The sequence below is a fragment of the Psammomys obesus genome, unplaced genomic scaffold, assembly GCF_907164565.1.
Source record: "Psammomys obesus unplaced genomic scaffold, mPsaObe1.curated_primary_1811, whole genome shotgun sequence".
Classification (NCBI taxonomy): Eukaryota; Metazoa; Chordata; class Mammalia; order Rodentia; family Muridae; genus Psammomys; species Psammomys obesus.
This window is the reverse complement of record NW_026590405.1, coordinates 5,561,891-5,577,858: the sequence shown is the minus strand read 5'-3', so window position 1 is coordinate 5,577,858 and position 15,968 is coordinate 5,561,891. Positions and strand designations below refer to the sequence as shown.

The 15,968-nt window shown below is 54.9% G+C and overlaps 1 protein-coding gene across 3 annotated transcripts; it reads left to right on the top strand.

Moving 5' to 3' along the window:
- Window positions 1-6,102: 6,102 nt before the first annotated feature.
- On the top strand, window positions 6,103-15,730 carry Armc12 (armadillo repeat containing 12). 3 transcript variants are annotated; one of them, XM_055607230.1, is made up of 6 exons: window positions 6,103-6,265; window positions 7,007-7,152; window positions 7,395-7,529; window positions 14,550-14,723; window positions 14,854-14,925; window positions 15,212-15,730. In XM_055607230.1, the coding sequence occupies exons 1-6, from the start codon at window positions 6,103-6,105 to the stop codon at window positions 15,527-15,529; spliced, it is 1,008 nt and encodes a 335-aa protein (XP_055463205.1). In that variant the 3' UTR covers window positions 15,530-15,730. The 3 variants fall into 3 exon arrangements, with proteins under 3 accessions (XP_055463205.1, XP_055463204.1, XP_055463203.1); XM_055607229.1 differs by having other exon boundaries at window positions 15,182-15,730; XM_055607228.1 differs by having other exon boundaries at window positions 6,103-6,343; window positions 15,182-15,730.
- Window positions 15,731-15,968: the final 238 nt, after the last annotated feature.

Below are 15,968 nucleotides of genomic sequence, written 5' to 3'. Positions count from 1 at the left end.
ATTATTTGTTTTTTCAAGACAGGGTTTCTCTGTGTAGCCTTGGCTGTCCTGGACTCACTCTGTAGACCAGGCTGGCCTCGAACTCGCAGCAATCCGTCTGCCTTGCCTCCCGAGCACTGGGATCACAGGCAGAAAGCTAGGACAAGAATGATCACAGACCTCAACCTTGAGCCTCCACTGCGTGCACACTTGTACTCTGACACTTGCTGGCCCCCACACACAGGCACCCCCCACACACACATGCACACACACACACATGTGAACTTTCCGGAACCAGCTTGGTTGGGGTCAGAAAGCGAAGGAAGGCTGGATGAGACGGGGGAGGGCCGAAGAGACGCAGCCTCAGGTCAGCCAAAGTGGGTGGCCGTGTTCCCGTCCCGAGCTGGTGGGAAGTGACCGGCCATTCCACAGCGGTGGAGTCTCCAAGGGCCTCTGCTGCCTTCCTTGCTTCCTTGTTTCTCGGAGTCCCTGCGGCTCCCCGACTCAGGCCAGGCAGGTCCCCAGGACTGGCCCTGGTGGCTAGCGACAGGAGAGAGGACAGGAAAACAGTGGGCGCAGGAGTGTCCGCTGGAGAGATGGCTCAGAGGTTAAGAGCACTGGCTGCGCTACCAGAGGTCCCGAGTTTTCAATTCCCAGCAACCACATGGTGGCTCACAACCATCTGTAGTGAGATCTGGCGCCCTCTTCTGGTCTGCAGGTGTACATGCAGGCAGAACACTGTATACATAAGCAAATCTTTAAAAAAATGGCAATACGGCGGAGGAAGGCATAGAAGCTGCTGGCGGCCTTCCTCTCAGCTCCCCTCAGGAAAGACACCCCAAGGCCCGAGCCCGGAAGTGGGCCTCTGCGGAGCGAAGGGGCAGTGGCCCCAGCCACCCGCCGGTAACTCCATCCCGGCTCAGAGAAAAAGGTGCTGGAGAAATACGTGACTGTGATCTAGGCACATGGCACACGCGTGTGAAGATTTCCTAGTGGAACCGCTCGTTTGAACAAGGAGTGTGTGTGCTAATTCATGTATGTGCGCACCTTGGGTCCTGAGGGGCAGAGGCAGGAGGATCTCTCTGAGTTCGAGGCCAGCCTCGTCCACAGAGTGAGTTCCAGGACAGCCAGGGCTCCGCAGAGAAACCCTGTCTCAGAAGACAGACAAAAGCCAGGCACAGTAGCGTGTGCCTGTCGTCTGAGCGCTGGAGGCCTGGAGACACAGGACCGCCTGGGCTTGCTAGGGACCTGCGGGAGCCAGGCTGGTGAGCCCCAGCTTCCGTGAGAGCTCCTGTCTCGAATAAGTATGACGGGGAGGGGCCCGGCCGTTAGGCGTGCACGCTGCTCGCGCTGGGGTCCCGAGTTCAGTTCCCAGCACCCACACCTGCCATCACAGCGGAGGCGGCAGGCTGGAGGGGGCTCCAGGCGAACCTCCGGGCCTCGGACACGCGCGCGAGCACACGTGCCTTCACACCCGCACACGCACCCACGCGCCCACAGATGCACACGCTCTCACGGCAGGGTGAAGGGGCAGAGGGAAAAGCGCACCCGCCCAGACTTGACCCCGAGCCCGAGCAACGGACCCCACCAGCCTCTGAGCCGGCCGCAAAGCCGGCCAGCCCCTGCGCGGGAGACCCCGCCGGTCCCCGCGAGCAGGCCCGGGTAGGCGAGTGCGCGCCGTCCGCGCCCGGGTAGGCGCCCCCGGAGCCGGAGCGCCCCCTGGTGGTGCGAGCCGCGCGCGCTCGCCACCGCTCAGCGCCCCGTCGCCAGCCTCTGGTCGCTGTAAACGTTTCCCTGAGTGGGAGGAAGGGACCAGAAGGATCTGGCACCCCTGTGGTGCCCTTGGCGGCAGAGGCGCCCCCAGACGTGGTCTTTAAGGTTGCGGCTGGCCCTGTCCACCCGGCCCCGGCCCACCATCCTGGGAGCTGCAAACCCTGCAGCTCCTTCCGCCCGGTTGGGCTGTCAAGACCCTCCTGTCCTCGTCACTTCGGAGTTGCCCAAATTTCTTTGTGTCTTCGATCAAAATTGGCTTGAGTATTCAACACTGGGAGGCAGAGGCAGGCAGACGTCTTCCCCTTTAACACCTCCATCCTCACAGTTAGAAACCCCAGCGGAACCTACCGCTTGGTTCCGGATCCCCCACTTGTCTGTTCAGCAGCGGCTCCCCTTCACCCCGTGGTACCCAACCCCTCCATTCTCCTCTCCACCGTCCCCCCCAGAGTCGGCCACTTCTCTGTCCTAGACCTCAAGGGCGCCTTCTTTTCTATTCGCCTTGACACACAGACACAAAACATCTCCATCTTCACTCAGACTAAGCAGACGCTCACAACGCACACGCTTCTCTGTAACTCGATGGGTGATCCTCTCCTCCTTAGTCCACCCCTGAAGACTGGCCAGGCCGACACCTCTACCTCATTAAACCTTCTGTCCAGCCGGGGTCATAGGTTCTGGCCCTCTGAGGTCCAGCTGTCTGCTTCTCAGGCTGCTGATCTGGGATTACCATCGCTCCAACTCACAGGGCCGTTATCCTAGATAGAAGACAATTCGGTCGCTCGCAGTGCCCACCACCAAGGAAAACATTCTGCCTGTCCTGGGGCATGCAAATCAATAAAAGGTTTGGGCCACCCTCTACAGGCGTCCCTTTTCACCACCTGTAACACCCCCTAACATACAGGGCCTCCAACGTGACCCGTTCCAGGGTTCTCTCTCTTTCTGGTAACTAGCTGACGACGCTGTGCATACCTTCCAGCCAGGCCACGTCCCAGTATTTCACACTGACTCAGGTCACTGACTGTCTCTCCAGGCCATCTGTTTCTGCCAGAGGCCTCCGCTGCCCAGCGCGTCAACCAGAGCCTGCCCCATCGGCAGCTTCTTCCCTCCACCTGCTCCCAACATTCCTTCCTCCTCGCCTACTCGCCTACTTGGTGAGGAGCCTTTCTCTGGCTCCCAGGGCCTGCTCAGTTCTCCAGTCATTAAAAGACCTGCTCCTCCCCTTCTCCTGGAACCCTCCCTACCTCCTCCCTCCTGCCCCAGGCGCTGCCTGCTAAGCCACGCAGGGTCCTTAGGCCCTTCTTGGCCCCTTGCCCCTCCTGCCCCTCAGCTCTGTCCTGAAATCTCCCAGCTTCCCCACGCCTCATGGGCTCCTCTGTCTCTCAGCCCCCACTTGGAGCTTACAGAAATTCCCTCCAGCCGGGCCTTGTGACCCTTCCTCTCTTCCGCCACGAACTCAGATCTTAAAGCCCCAATCTGCCATCACCGACAGGTTGGCCTCGGCCAGAGCCGGCAAGCTCGGTTTCTCAGTGACGGCCACTTCTGTCATTGCATAACCAAAAATGTTCCGAAGAATTTACTCTTTCATGCTCTAACTAAGGGCCCATAGATGGGAGCCAGGGGTCCCTGGTAAACTGGACTATGACATTCATCACAGCCCCCCATCACACACACCCTCTCTCAGCCCCTAGGTGTATAGACACGGTAGAGGGATTGGCCCAACGCTCTCCAGAGGTCCTTACGCCCCTAAGGTCACCCCGTTTTAGATGATACCGGATCCCGCCTCCCCTTCTCTTGATTCAGACCTCTGCATAGCAGCTGCTGAATGCCTGGCCGCTGTGGAGAATGTTGGCTGTGTGTCCTTCCCGGGCCAAACTCCTCACCACCGTTCCTGGACTCGCCCATCGTCTTACTAGATCCTTTCACGTTGCAACTTGTTCATTGCTCTAAGCCAAATCCCTCCACCACCCTCAACCCCCCCCCCCGTCTCTCCTTTGGCATCACACACGGCCTCAGCTCCCCAGGAAGACCCTCGGTGGGCCCACGGCAGCCCGCAGACTGTCAGTGTCCTAACCCTTAGCGCTCCTACCCAGCCCTGCTGTTCAAACGTTCACAATACCTCCGTTACCCACGGCACGCAAGATTGCCCCTGCCCAGCACTGGGTGATCTGGGACCTGTGTCCTGGTGTTCCTTTTCCCAAACCAAGGGTGGTATCTGGTGAGGAGCCCTTGCCAATTCCCGACACAAGGCTTACAGTGGCACAGCACGATAAATGAACAATCCAGGTCAGACCCTTCCTAGGATCCTGGGCCTAGCCTCAGGCCTCACCACTGGACTGACAGGGCTGGCTAGACGTTCCCTAGATGTTTACCGTCCGTTTTCCTCTCGGTTTCTCTGGGATCGCCAATGGGTGGGTGGCTCGGACCATCCTTCCCCTCCTAGGGCAGGCAGACTCACTGGCCTCAGCGGCGTTAAGAAAACTGGCAAGGATTCGATTCACTAACCCCAGAGAGAGGCGTTCTTCGTCAATTCCTTGGGGGTGGGGGGATGCTGCTTCTGTGTTGACCAGCCGGGCAGAGTGCAGGACAGGATCCACAATTCCAGACAGGTCTCCAAAAATGGCAGAAATGGCCCGCTGCCCCTCGCCGGTGAGTCACTGACAGAACAGGAGGGAACGGATGCCGCCCTTCCCATCCCCTCTCCTCCTCCTCCTCCTCTTAACCCTGCTAATCGAACCCTGCCTCGCCACCTTCTTGCCTAGATTTCTTCAGTAACAGATTGAAAAGGTTTCTGACCAGACTTTTAGTCCGTCATCTTACAAGAGTACCAGCCCCTCGCTGTGAAGGCGAGGCCTGCTGCACTCAATTACGCCCTGATGGTGAAAATCAAACTTCCCCAAGGACCTCCATACCCCAATTCAGCAGGGAGTAGGCTGATGACAACACCGCCCGCTTTCCAGCCCCCCATTGTAGGACTGTAGGGTGATGTAGGATAAAAGGGCAAAGGAAAGAAACACCTTGACTCAAACATGACCCCAAGACCAGGGTCAAGGAAGGACTACCCGGACCCACACTTGACCCCAAGGCCAAGGCCAGGGACAAGAAACAATCCTACCAACCCCCAAGCTTGCCACAAAACCCCCGCCAATCCCTGGGTGCACCGCAGAAACCCACCGGTCCTCACCCTGGAAAGCTCTGACTGCCTCCCTGCCCCCCAAGAACTCCTATATCCGCCCCGCCTTCTGCTCAGTCCCCTGCTGCTGCTCAGTGGCACAGAGGCACAGTTTCCTGAGTTTCCCTCTCCCGGACAGATGGTACGCGTGAGGTTTGCTCTAAGGTGTGGCTTTGTGGTATCCCTTGGTTCCCTATTGCCAAGGGCACCTCACAGTTCACAGTGTAGCGCCTCCTGAAGCAGGGTAGCCCCACTTTCCCTGAGGGAAACCTCTCCTGGCACAGCAGAACTGTTACACGGTAGCCGGTAGCCGGGAAGGCACCCTCTCCCGGAGCAGAACGGAGCAGAACCGTTCCACTAGCAGGGGAAACATTCCCCTGCCGCAGTGCAGCTGAGCGCAGCCGTAACACTTCAGCTAGGAAAAGCCTTTCCCTTTCACACCTGGAGTGCGGCCCTGGGGAGGTAGAGGCAGGAGGGCCAACCGAGGTTGTTCTTAAGACAGTAAGACGGAAGCCGGCCCGCACTAAGTGATATCTTACCTCAGAAACTGAATAAGAGGCGGAGAGAGGGCTCAGTGGTGAAGAGCACTTGCTGTTCTTCCAGAGGCCCCAGGTCTGCTTGCTGGATCTCACGTCCGGCAGCTGGCGATTGTCTGTACCTACAGCTCTAGCTCTGTGGGGACCCACGAGCACGTGTGGGACACACCTAACTCACACCTCATTTAACAAGCCGGGAGTGGTGGCACACCCCTTTAACACCAGCAAGGGGGAGGCAGAGGCAGGTAGATTTCCGAGTCCCAGGCCAGCCCGGGTTACATGGTGAGACCCAGCTAATAAATAAATAAGTGATGACGATAGAAAGCTTTGCGTGATGGGACCACAGGCTTGGCCCTGTAGGGCAGGTGCTGCTTCTGAGCCCCCTCCAGCCCTCCCTACCTTATACCCCCAGTTTCTGGCTTCCTCTTGGCAGCCTCCCGAAGCCGAATCTTCTCTGCTTCGGAGCACTCTGGGCCTGTTTCCCCAAGGGCCATCCTTGACCCCAGCATCTCCAAAGTTCCCTTTGTTGCCTAGTTCCAATTCTAGCGCCCTGGTTCTCGGCCCTGCCAGGGTTCTGGTTCTGGAATGTTCTCCCCAGGAGCCCCAGGCCTAGCTCCCACCTAAACACAAGACAGCACTGAAGACATGGGAAAGACCTTTCCCCGGTGCCTGCAGCAACTGGACTACCGCAAGAGCATTGTGGGCCTAGTCACAGGCGCCGGGGCCCTCTACCTGCTGTACAAGGCCGTCAGGGTGGGCATAAAATGCACACCGCCCCTCTGCTCCAATTCGCCCATCTGCATCGCCCGTGAGTGCCCAGGCCCTGGGGAGAGGGGGCTGCCCCAGGGGGCCCCTGCTCCCCAGGCCTCCTCCTCTCCTCCTTCAAGCGCCTCCCTCTCTTCATTTCTCTTCTCCGGTCTGCCTCAGTTTCCCTCCCAGAGGTCACCCGCTTTGTCTCTTTCTGTTCTGTATATTGAAAATGGAAATCAAAAGCTTTATTTATCCCACGCTTACCCACTGGAGACACTGAGGGAAGAAAAGTTGACAGACCTTTTGCTCTTAAGATTCCAGCTAGGGGGGCTAGAGAGATGGCTCAGTGGTTAAGAGCCCTGCCTGCTTTTCTAAAGGACCCGGGTTCAATTCCCAGCACCCATATAGCAGCTCACAACTGTCTGTAATCCCAAGGGATCTGACACCTTCACACTAATGCACATAAAATAAAGTTAAATAAATAAAAAATTAAAAAAATTAAAAAAAAAAAGAGTCCAACTAGGTGGTGGGATAGTTTAAATGTTTGACACTTTTGGGCACTGCCTGCATGCCATCAGGAAAAGGGTCACCTCTGAGACTGTCGGTTGCCAACTGCCGCTGAGAACAAAGCGCTACCTGTTAGTGCTGCCCGCCGGGAAGGCTGTCAACAGACACCCAAGGGACAGATGCTCTGGTCCTTGGGGCCCAGCCCCACTCCCCAGCCCCTTGCTGTCCTCAGGCTGTGAGTCGAGGTCTCCTAACTGTGGGCTGGGGGGGCGGGGGTGGGGTCGCTGTCTAGGCCTGGCCATCGAGAGAGAGCGCCACGGGCGGGACTCTGGCGAGATCCGAAGACTTCTCAATTCTCTAGAGTGCAAACATGACGAGTATGTCAAGAGCATGATCCTGCACAGCATCACCCGCTGTGTGTACTTGCTGGAGACTGAGGTGAGGCGGGGGGGGGGGGGGGGGGAGGTGGGGCCCCTCTCGCTCGGCCTGCTCCCCTCCCTCTCCTCCGCAGCCCCAGGCAGCAGCTCAGCCCCAGGCACCTTCCCTTTGACTGGTGGCGGTGTGTGTGTGTGTGTGTGTGTGTGTGTGTGTGTGTGTGTGTGTCAGAGACTGGGCGGTGAGGACCAGGGGCCCCCGGATACCCGCTCCTCCTGTCTCCCACCTCTCCTCACACACTCTAGGCCTCTGCTTGCACTACGGAAGACATCTGCTTGGTGGGTGACATGCTGGATGACACAGACAACAGTGTCAAGATCCAAGCTCTGAATGCACTGAAAGCTTTCTCTGGCATCAGGAAATTCAGGCTCAAAATCCAGGTGAGCCCTGCCCCTGCCGATCGGCAGGGTGCTCCCAGGGTCCGAAGGGCTGGGCCCTTTCCTCCACTCTCTTGGGTAAGTGGTGATGTCAGGGAAGTCTGTTCCAACCTGAGTTTGTGACCCAGAACTGAGTGAGGAGTCGGCTGTCAGCTTCCCCACAGGCCGCAGCCACAGCTGGAGGTAACGGTGTAACTCTCAAGACCTGTCATTTCAACACCAGCTGTCATTTGACTTGTGACAGGCGGGTTATGAAACTAGGGTGACCGCACCTTGAGGGGACCCCGAAATGACACAGGGGTCACAGTTCCACACCAGACAGACAGAAGTGAGGAGAAATAGACCAAGGGCCAGAGGAAAGATGGAGGTTTGTCCCCCATGCAGGCCAAACCCTCACTGCTCAGGGTTTCGATGGCAAGCCCCGTGTAGGGGGGGTCATACCGGTGACCACCGGCTCTGCTCCCTCCTGTCTGTGGAGCTTGGAGGGGGGCTGGAGATTTCTGTCCCCTCGTCATCCTTTTTCAGTGACCTAAGGGCTCACAGCCGTGAGGGTGTGGTGTCAGGAAGCATTCAGTGTTAAAAGAGCAGCTGGCTCAGTTGGTGGAGTCCCGGCCTCTAGGCAAGAGCCCCAGTGTTTCGGCACACACCTGTACCCGCAGCATTTTGGAGGTGGAGGCAGGAGAGTCAGGAGTTGAAGGCCATCCTGGGGACTGTGGTCTGAAGCCAGCCTTGTCTCAGGAAAAAAAAAAAAAGAAGTAAATTGTAAAATATAAGGTCTTTGACCCCAAATTGCCTTCTAGCAAAATGCCTCTTTCTCACCAGCTAAAAATAGCTAAGGGCCAGGAGACTAAAAGTGCTGATCTGAGTTTGATTCCCAGAAACCACAATGGGTGGAGAGAACTGACTCCCAAGTCATACACACAATAATCAATTTTTATGTAGTAAAAAGCTCAGTATTTAAATCATACACCCACACACATGCACATTATTGGTTATTTATATAGTTATGTTTTGTGGGGGGTTTTTGTTTTTGTTTTTTAGTTTGTGTTTTCTTTTTTGAGACAGGGTTTCTCTGTGTAGTCCTGGCTGTCCTGGGCTCACTTTGTAGACCAGGCCGGGGCCTCGAACTCACAGAGATCCGCCTGCCTCTGCCTCCCCAAGTGCTGGGATTACAGGTGTGCACCACCCAGCCTGGCTCTTTTTTTGGGGTTTTCAAGACAGGATTTCTCTGTGTAGCCCTAGATGTCCTGGAGCTCACCAGGCTGGCCTCGAACTCACAAGACTGCCTCTTCCTCACGGATGCTGGGATTAAAGGTGTGGGTCATCACCACCTAACTTAAAACATATATGTTCTTATATGTATGAGGTAGAAAGAAAACCCAGGGACAAGATGGCTCAGTGGGTAGGGGCACTTGCTTTTGAGCCCAACAACCCGATTTCAATTTTCAGGGCCCCACATGGTGGAAGGAGAGGATGGCCCCCACAGGTGTCCCCTGACCTCCATGTGTGTGCATGGGTGCAGCACCTCCCTCATACAGCAGGAAAGAAAGTTCCTAAGTGTGGCCAGCCCCAAGCTGGGCAACAGCGAGCAACAGCACAGCCGTTATGGCACCTCTCCCATCCCACCCTCCCCTCCAGAAGGGTTGAGGCCTCACATTTGATGCTGGAGGAGCAGAAATGCACCCTGCATTGGTGCATTTTGCGAGGCAAAAGGCGGCCAGATGGGTAAATGGAGGTTTGTTGTGTTTGAAGTTCTGTGTGCACAGGGATGTGGTATCTCCGATGACATTTGACAGCTCGGGGGAGAAGGTTACGTTGGCTTTTTCTCAGCTTCTGGTGGTGAATTTGTGGCGCGGGCCGTGCCACTTCACAGATGACCGTGAAGCATAGAGAGAATCAGGACCATGGGACAGATAGAGCCTTTAGACCCCGCTCATAGTGAACCACTTTAGCTGGCTAGGTCCCACCCCGAAGGGTGCTGGATCCCGCCAGACCTTCGCCTGTGGAGAACTTTATCTTTATTTTTAAAGATTATGTGTATCTGTGTGTATGTGCACATGAATGCAGGGACCCTGGAGGCCTGAAGAGGGAGACACATTCCTTTGGAGCTCACATAGAGGCTGGGAACTAAACTTGAGTCTCCTCCCAGAACAGCAAGGGCTCTTAACCTCTGAGGCACCTCTCCACCCACTACACTTCATATTCTAACTATAAAAATTCCTACCCTAGCTCCAAAGATTCATAGTCACCTCCTCATGTGAAATGAATGCCTGTAGAGTGAGCACTCCCGTTCTGAAAGGGAGGAGAGGGGTGGCGGGAACAGTGCTGGAGAAAGGAAGGTGTAGGGAGCAAGCCTGGCGAAAGCCTAGCAGAGCAGACATTAAATCCTGTAGCTCCACATTTGGTGGTTGAAGCCATGGTGGCACGGAGTGTCAAGGGCTTGCTTGTGGAATCCAGCCCCTAAGGTCTTGTGCTTACAACCTGCCTCTCTCTCGGGCCAGCTCTGCTATCTTTATACCCACAGTTTTCCTAGGTAGACATCCTACATTCTTGCCATCTCTTATCTTGGAGTTCCATTGCCACTTAGTTTTCACCCTCACAGCCTTATGATTGACCCTCTCGGGGGCTCCTGAAGGGAACACAACTCTGTAACAGTTGTCTGGTTTCTGGGGCTTTTCACCGGAGTCTCAGTGGAAGCACTCATGGCTCCGTATTCATTCATGCACACCTGCAACACCAGCCCACAATTTACACTGCCAAGCTTTGCTGCCAGCTTGGCAGTGTCTCGGCCATCTTGCACCACCGCCACAGTGACCTTTGAGTTGCCAAGGCTGCTGGACACTTTTCTAGGTGGCCTTTGAGGACAGAGCAAGTCTTGCCAGCGGATCTGTAGTGTGTATGTCAGATGTTCAGGAGTCACCTTTTTCTCATGCAAAGGGTTTGCCTGTTCTACCATGGTGTTAATCTCTTTAACAGTTACAGCCACGTTCCCTGTAATTTTAAATGCACTCCTTCTGTGTGCACAGACGGCATGTGTTCAGATCCTCTGGCCCTGCTCTTTGCTCCCAGTTTTCACTGAGTCTGGCTAAAGGCGGTTAACAATAACCATGCCACAGTGCTGTCACAGTAGCTGCACCAAAGACTGTCTTAAAAATTGTTCCACCAAATCACACCCATTGCCTTTAAGATTCAACCTCATTCACTACTTTATGACACAGGAGGAATCTAGACGGACTCTTTAACAAACGTGGATGAGCTGTGGCCTAATTCCTAACTGGATTCTTGCTCCTCACCTGAAGCCTCATGGACACAGTTTGTGCTGCTTGGTGCCTCCAGCGGTCTATATCCTACAACAACCCCAGGAATGACCGATCAGACTCCACTTCCAGTGCTCTAGGGAGTTTCTAGTCTGTATCTCCAAGGTTTTCCAAATTCCTCCTTCAAACAACTTCCAAAGACCTAAGAACCACACTATCAGGCTTTTAGCAACAACCCCACTCCTGGTACCAATTCCTAGACTAGTTAATTTTGGAGCATTACTACCACAAGGCTTGACAGAAACCCCCTAAAGGAGGAAATAGTTATTTCGGCTCACAGTTTCAGTTCATCATAGTGGGGAGGCATGACAGCAGCTTGGCCCAAGGCAGAAAAAGCCTGTGGTCTAGAGAGTACATTTCACAGCAGGCCAGGAAGCAGAGAAAGACACAGGAACCAGAAGGGAAGGTTCTAACCTTCAAAGGCCTGCCTCTCACAACCCATTTCTACCAGCTAGGCCCCACCTCTCAACCATTCTACAGCCTCCCAAAATAGTGTCACCACCTGGGAACAACGATCCAAAACATGAGCTGGGAGGGGGGGGGGCATTTTGGCTTCAAACCATACATATGTGGCTTTTATTCTTCCGTACTCTTTCACTCCCCAAACATTGAAAAGTCTAAGATTCATCTTTCCTTGGCCGCGTTGTTTCTTTCTTTTGATAGTGGGCGATCTATACTGTTTTGTGAGTACCATTGCTGGACATTTGCCTCTGCCCTGGTGTTTCTTGCACCTCCACATGCAATGGGTACACTGTGCCCAAACTCCTTGCAGCCCGGTCTTCCAGGAGAGCCAGGGCTAGGGAGTGAGGCTCCATAGCAATAGAGATGAAGACAGAGACAGGGAGAGGGGTAGAGGAAGTCCACGTTGGGGTCGCAGTGTTCTGAAGGCCGTGATCTTTTGTTCCCTCTATGCCACATCAAACGTGTGCTCTTTAAAGGAGGAAATAGGACCTGGGGTTTGGCTCAGTCGGTAGAGCACTTGCCTGGCCTGTGCAAAGCCCGGCTCCATCCCAACCACTGCATAAACTAGGTGCCTGTGAGCCTAGCGCTCAGGAGGTAGGGACAGCAAGGAGGTCAGGGGTTTAAGGTCACCTTCAGCTAATATAAAATTGGAGCCATTCTGGTAATTAGCTTAATGGTTTCTTAAAGCATTATGGCTGGGCAGGGGTGGCACACGCCTTTAATTCCAGCACTTGGGAGGCAGAGGCAGGCGGATCTTTATGAGTTTGAGGCTAGCCTGGCCTACAGAGCAAGTTCTAACAGCCAGGGCTACACAAAGAAACCCTGTCTTGAAAATCAAAACAAAACAAAACTTAAAACATACATTGAATATACATTTCAACTGGTAGTTGCATTCCTGGGCATTCCTGAGAAATGTAAACTTATAGCTACACAGAAACTGCGCACTGTTACTCGGTGGCCTTATTTCAAATTGGCTCAAACTAAAGCTACCAAAAGGCTTTTCAATGGGCGGATGCTTAAATCCATTCAAAGGAATCCTCCTCAGCAACTGGGAGGAGTGACACATATGACTTGGGGTAGGTCTCAGTGGGATTACAGTGGAGAAGCAGCCAACCTCAGTAGGTCACCCGAAGAGTAATCTCTCTTATACGACATTCTCAAAAAAGTGTCCAGTTGGAAGACATATCAGCATCCGCCAGGGTCAGGAAAGCAGGTGGCAGGGACTATAAAGGGTCCCACAAGAGTCATCACTGGCCCCGTTCTGATAGGATGACAGAACATACTGATGATGGCGGCCACGGAAAAGCTCTGTGATAAGACGGGGGCCTGGGCACTCACACTGCAAGGCGCCCTCTCTAGGTTCTATTGTGCTAGGCTGGGGTGAGGGGGTCTGTCGAGGGGGTGAGCAAGGGGACTTCCTGCTGGTTTTTCTCTGCAGCTTCCCGTGAACTTATAACTATATAAACAAAACAAAGTTTACTTATTTAACATTTTATTCTAAACTTATACAATGTTGCAAATATATATGATTTCTTTCTTTCTTTCCTTCCTTCCTTCTTTTTCTTTCTTTCTTTGAGTTTTTCAAGATAGGGTTTCTCTGTGTAGCCCTGGCTGTCCTAGAACTAGCTCTGTAGACCAGGCCGGCCTCACACTCAGAGATCTGCTTGTCTCTGCCTCCTGAGTGCTGGGATTCAAGGCGTGCACCACCTAGCCATTTTTCTCCATTATTTTTAAATCTTCAGTTTACAATTTATTTTAAATTTATTAATAGTTCATAATTACTTAAAAATAAAAGATACAGTGCCGGAGAGAGGGCTCAGTGTCTAAGAGCAATGGCTGCTCTCCTAGACGACTAGGGTTCAGTTCCTAGCTCACATCTGTAACTCCAGCCCCGAGGATCCAAGGACTTCTGGGCTCTGGGTACCAGACACATGTGCTTCAACTCCCATACACATAAGTTTAAAAAAGTAAAAAAGGAAAAGCACGTTACATGGGACAGTCTTGTGGAGAAAGGAAATAAAGATGGAGGGGAAGGAAACTCTTGTGCCGGGTGTGTGGAGGTGACATTTAAGCAGTCTTGGAGGATGCAGGCAGGTGAGCTCCGGCTGGTGGAAAGGCATTCTCAGCAGAGGGAACGGCCTGTGCAAGCCTCCTGAGGCAGGTGAGCCCCGCACCACCAAAGTGGAAGACAGGACGTGAGGGCTGAAGGTCAGAGGACAGGAGTACAGCCAATGGGTGTTCCTAAGGAAGATGTAGGGTTGTGGAATGGAGGGGAGGGCAGGATGCCGAGGCAGAAACTTGGGTGAGAGACGATGAAGGCCTGAAAGACGAAGGCCTGAAAGACGAGGGTGGAAATGCGCATGGGCGGAAGGCAATTTGGTTCTGTGCAGGAGTTTTTTTTTATTTTTTTTTTTATTTTACAAACTCTAAATGTTTTTTGTTTTTGTTTTTGTTTTTTTTACTTACTGTGTGTGGGTGTGTGTGCATGTACATGCCATGGCACACTCATGGAGGTCAGAGGGCACCCTGCAGAGGTCATTTCCTCCTCCTACCACATGGGACATGGGACCTGGGGATCAAATTCAGCATGTCAGTCTTGACAGCACCTTCACCTGCTGGGCCGTCTCTGCAGCACTTTTACTGGATTAAGAATGTGTGTGTGTGTGTGTGTGTGTGTGTGTGTGTGTGTGTGTCAGAAGACAACTTTGCAGAACTGGTTCTCTCTTTCCACTGTTGTGTGCTTCCAGGGCTCGAACTCAGGTCGACAGGCAACAGGCTTGGGCCCCAAGCACTTTATCTGCTAAGCCATCCCACTAGCCCCTTTTTTGTTAGGTCTGAAGATACAACCAAAAAGATTGAGAGATGGGAAAGGAAGGGAGGGAAAGGGAGGGAGAGAGGGAGGGAGGGAGGAGGAGAGGGAGAGGGAAGGAGCGAAGGAGGGAGGGAAGGGACAAAAAAAATGGAAAATGCTGTACATTGGGGCTTGGAGGGAATGTGACCCCAGTGGCGAGGATCAAGGAAGCAGGTTTGGGATAGGGAGAAAGTGGGATTAGCTGGATGACCTTCCCGAGGGGGTGAAGCCGGAGGCATGAGGGGTGAGGGTGGCTAGCCGAGGCACCGGGTGCTTCCAGCTCAAGGGAGGAGGATTGTCTCCTGGGTCCTGGGTGGGGTCACTGAAGGGCCACATGGTGCATAGTGAGCCATTGAGGTCACCAAATGAGAGCAGGCCCGTCTGTCCCCCCAGGAACATTCCATTAAGGTGCTGGAACTGCTCTCCACCATCTGGGACACGGAGCTGCACATAGCTGGCCTTCGACTCCTCAACAACCTCCCCCTCCCGGACTACGTCCACCCACAGCTGCGGCGGGTGATGCCCGCCTTGATGGAGATCATGCAGGCGGACTATATCCTGGCACAGGTGCCTGCCGGGCAGGGCCGCGGCTCCGCCCCCACCAGTCCCGGAGCAGCGGCAAGAGGGAAGAGCGGAGGTTCAAGCCGCCCCACTGAGGCCCAGACCTACCGGCCCTCTCCTGCTCTTCCTTCTTCAGGTACAAGCCGTCCGCTTACTGAGTTACCTGGCACAGAAGAACGACCTTCTCTACGACATCCTCAACTGTCAGGTGAGGACAGAGGACGGGAGGCCTGCGGATGGAGGTTTTAGAGAACACTGGGTTCACGAGGTAGATTGTGTGTCTGCGCATCGCGTGTGCGCGGTGCCTGTGCGGGCCAGCAGAGGGCGCCAGATCTCCCCCGCAAACCACCGCGTAGATGCAGCCCATCCCAGCCTGGTCCCTCGGCAAGAGCAGTGAGAGCTCCTGGCCGGCTCTCACCCACCCCACCCCACCCCACCCCACCCCACCCCACCCCCGCCCGCAGGTACATCCCAACTTCCTGAGCCTGTTCCAGTCCACCCAGCCGGGAAGCCTGCTGTTCGAGGTGCTGGTGTTCGCCGAGCGCCTGAGCGAGGGCCGGAACTCCACCCACTACCGCGCGGTGAAGTGGCATTACCACGAGCAGTCCCTGCACGAGGCCCTCTTCGGGGACGAGTCGAGGCTGGCGGACCGGCTGCTGTCCCTGGTCATTCACCCCGAGGAGGAGGTGCAGATCCAGGCCTGCAAGGTCATCGTGAGCCTGCAGTGTCCACAGGACGTGGGCTGCCGGCCGTCCAGCTGCCGGCCGTCTCCCTGCCGGCCCAGCCAGTCCTACTTTCAGAACGGGGAGTGACGAGAACGAGAAACCAATAAATGCATACGGGAGGGAAGCGTGAGGCTTCTGAGAGCGCGTCTGTCCCTGCCCTCCCAGGGCCTGGGCAGAGGCGCTGTTCGCCAGGGCCTCGGCCTAGGCCAGGGCACAGCACGGGCCCATCTCCCCAGACACCCCACTTTCGTGTTTGGGAGACTGACCCCCTCCTTCTGTTGCTGTTCTTCAAACCTGCTTTTCTTTTTCCTGTTTTTTTTGTTTTGTTTTGTTTGTGTGTGTGTGTGTGTGTGTGTGTGTTTGGTGTGTGCGCACGTATGCTTTCATGTGTGGGGGCCCGCGTGCCCGCCTGTGCACGTGGAGGCCGGAGCTCCGCGGCAGGTTCGCTGAGTGGGGGCTGGCTGAGGCTGACCTCCCCAGGCAGTCCGTGGCGGGGATGGTCTCTGCCCTCCGCGGCTGCTGAAAG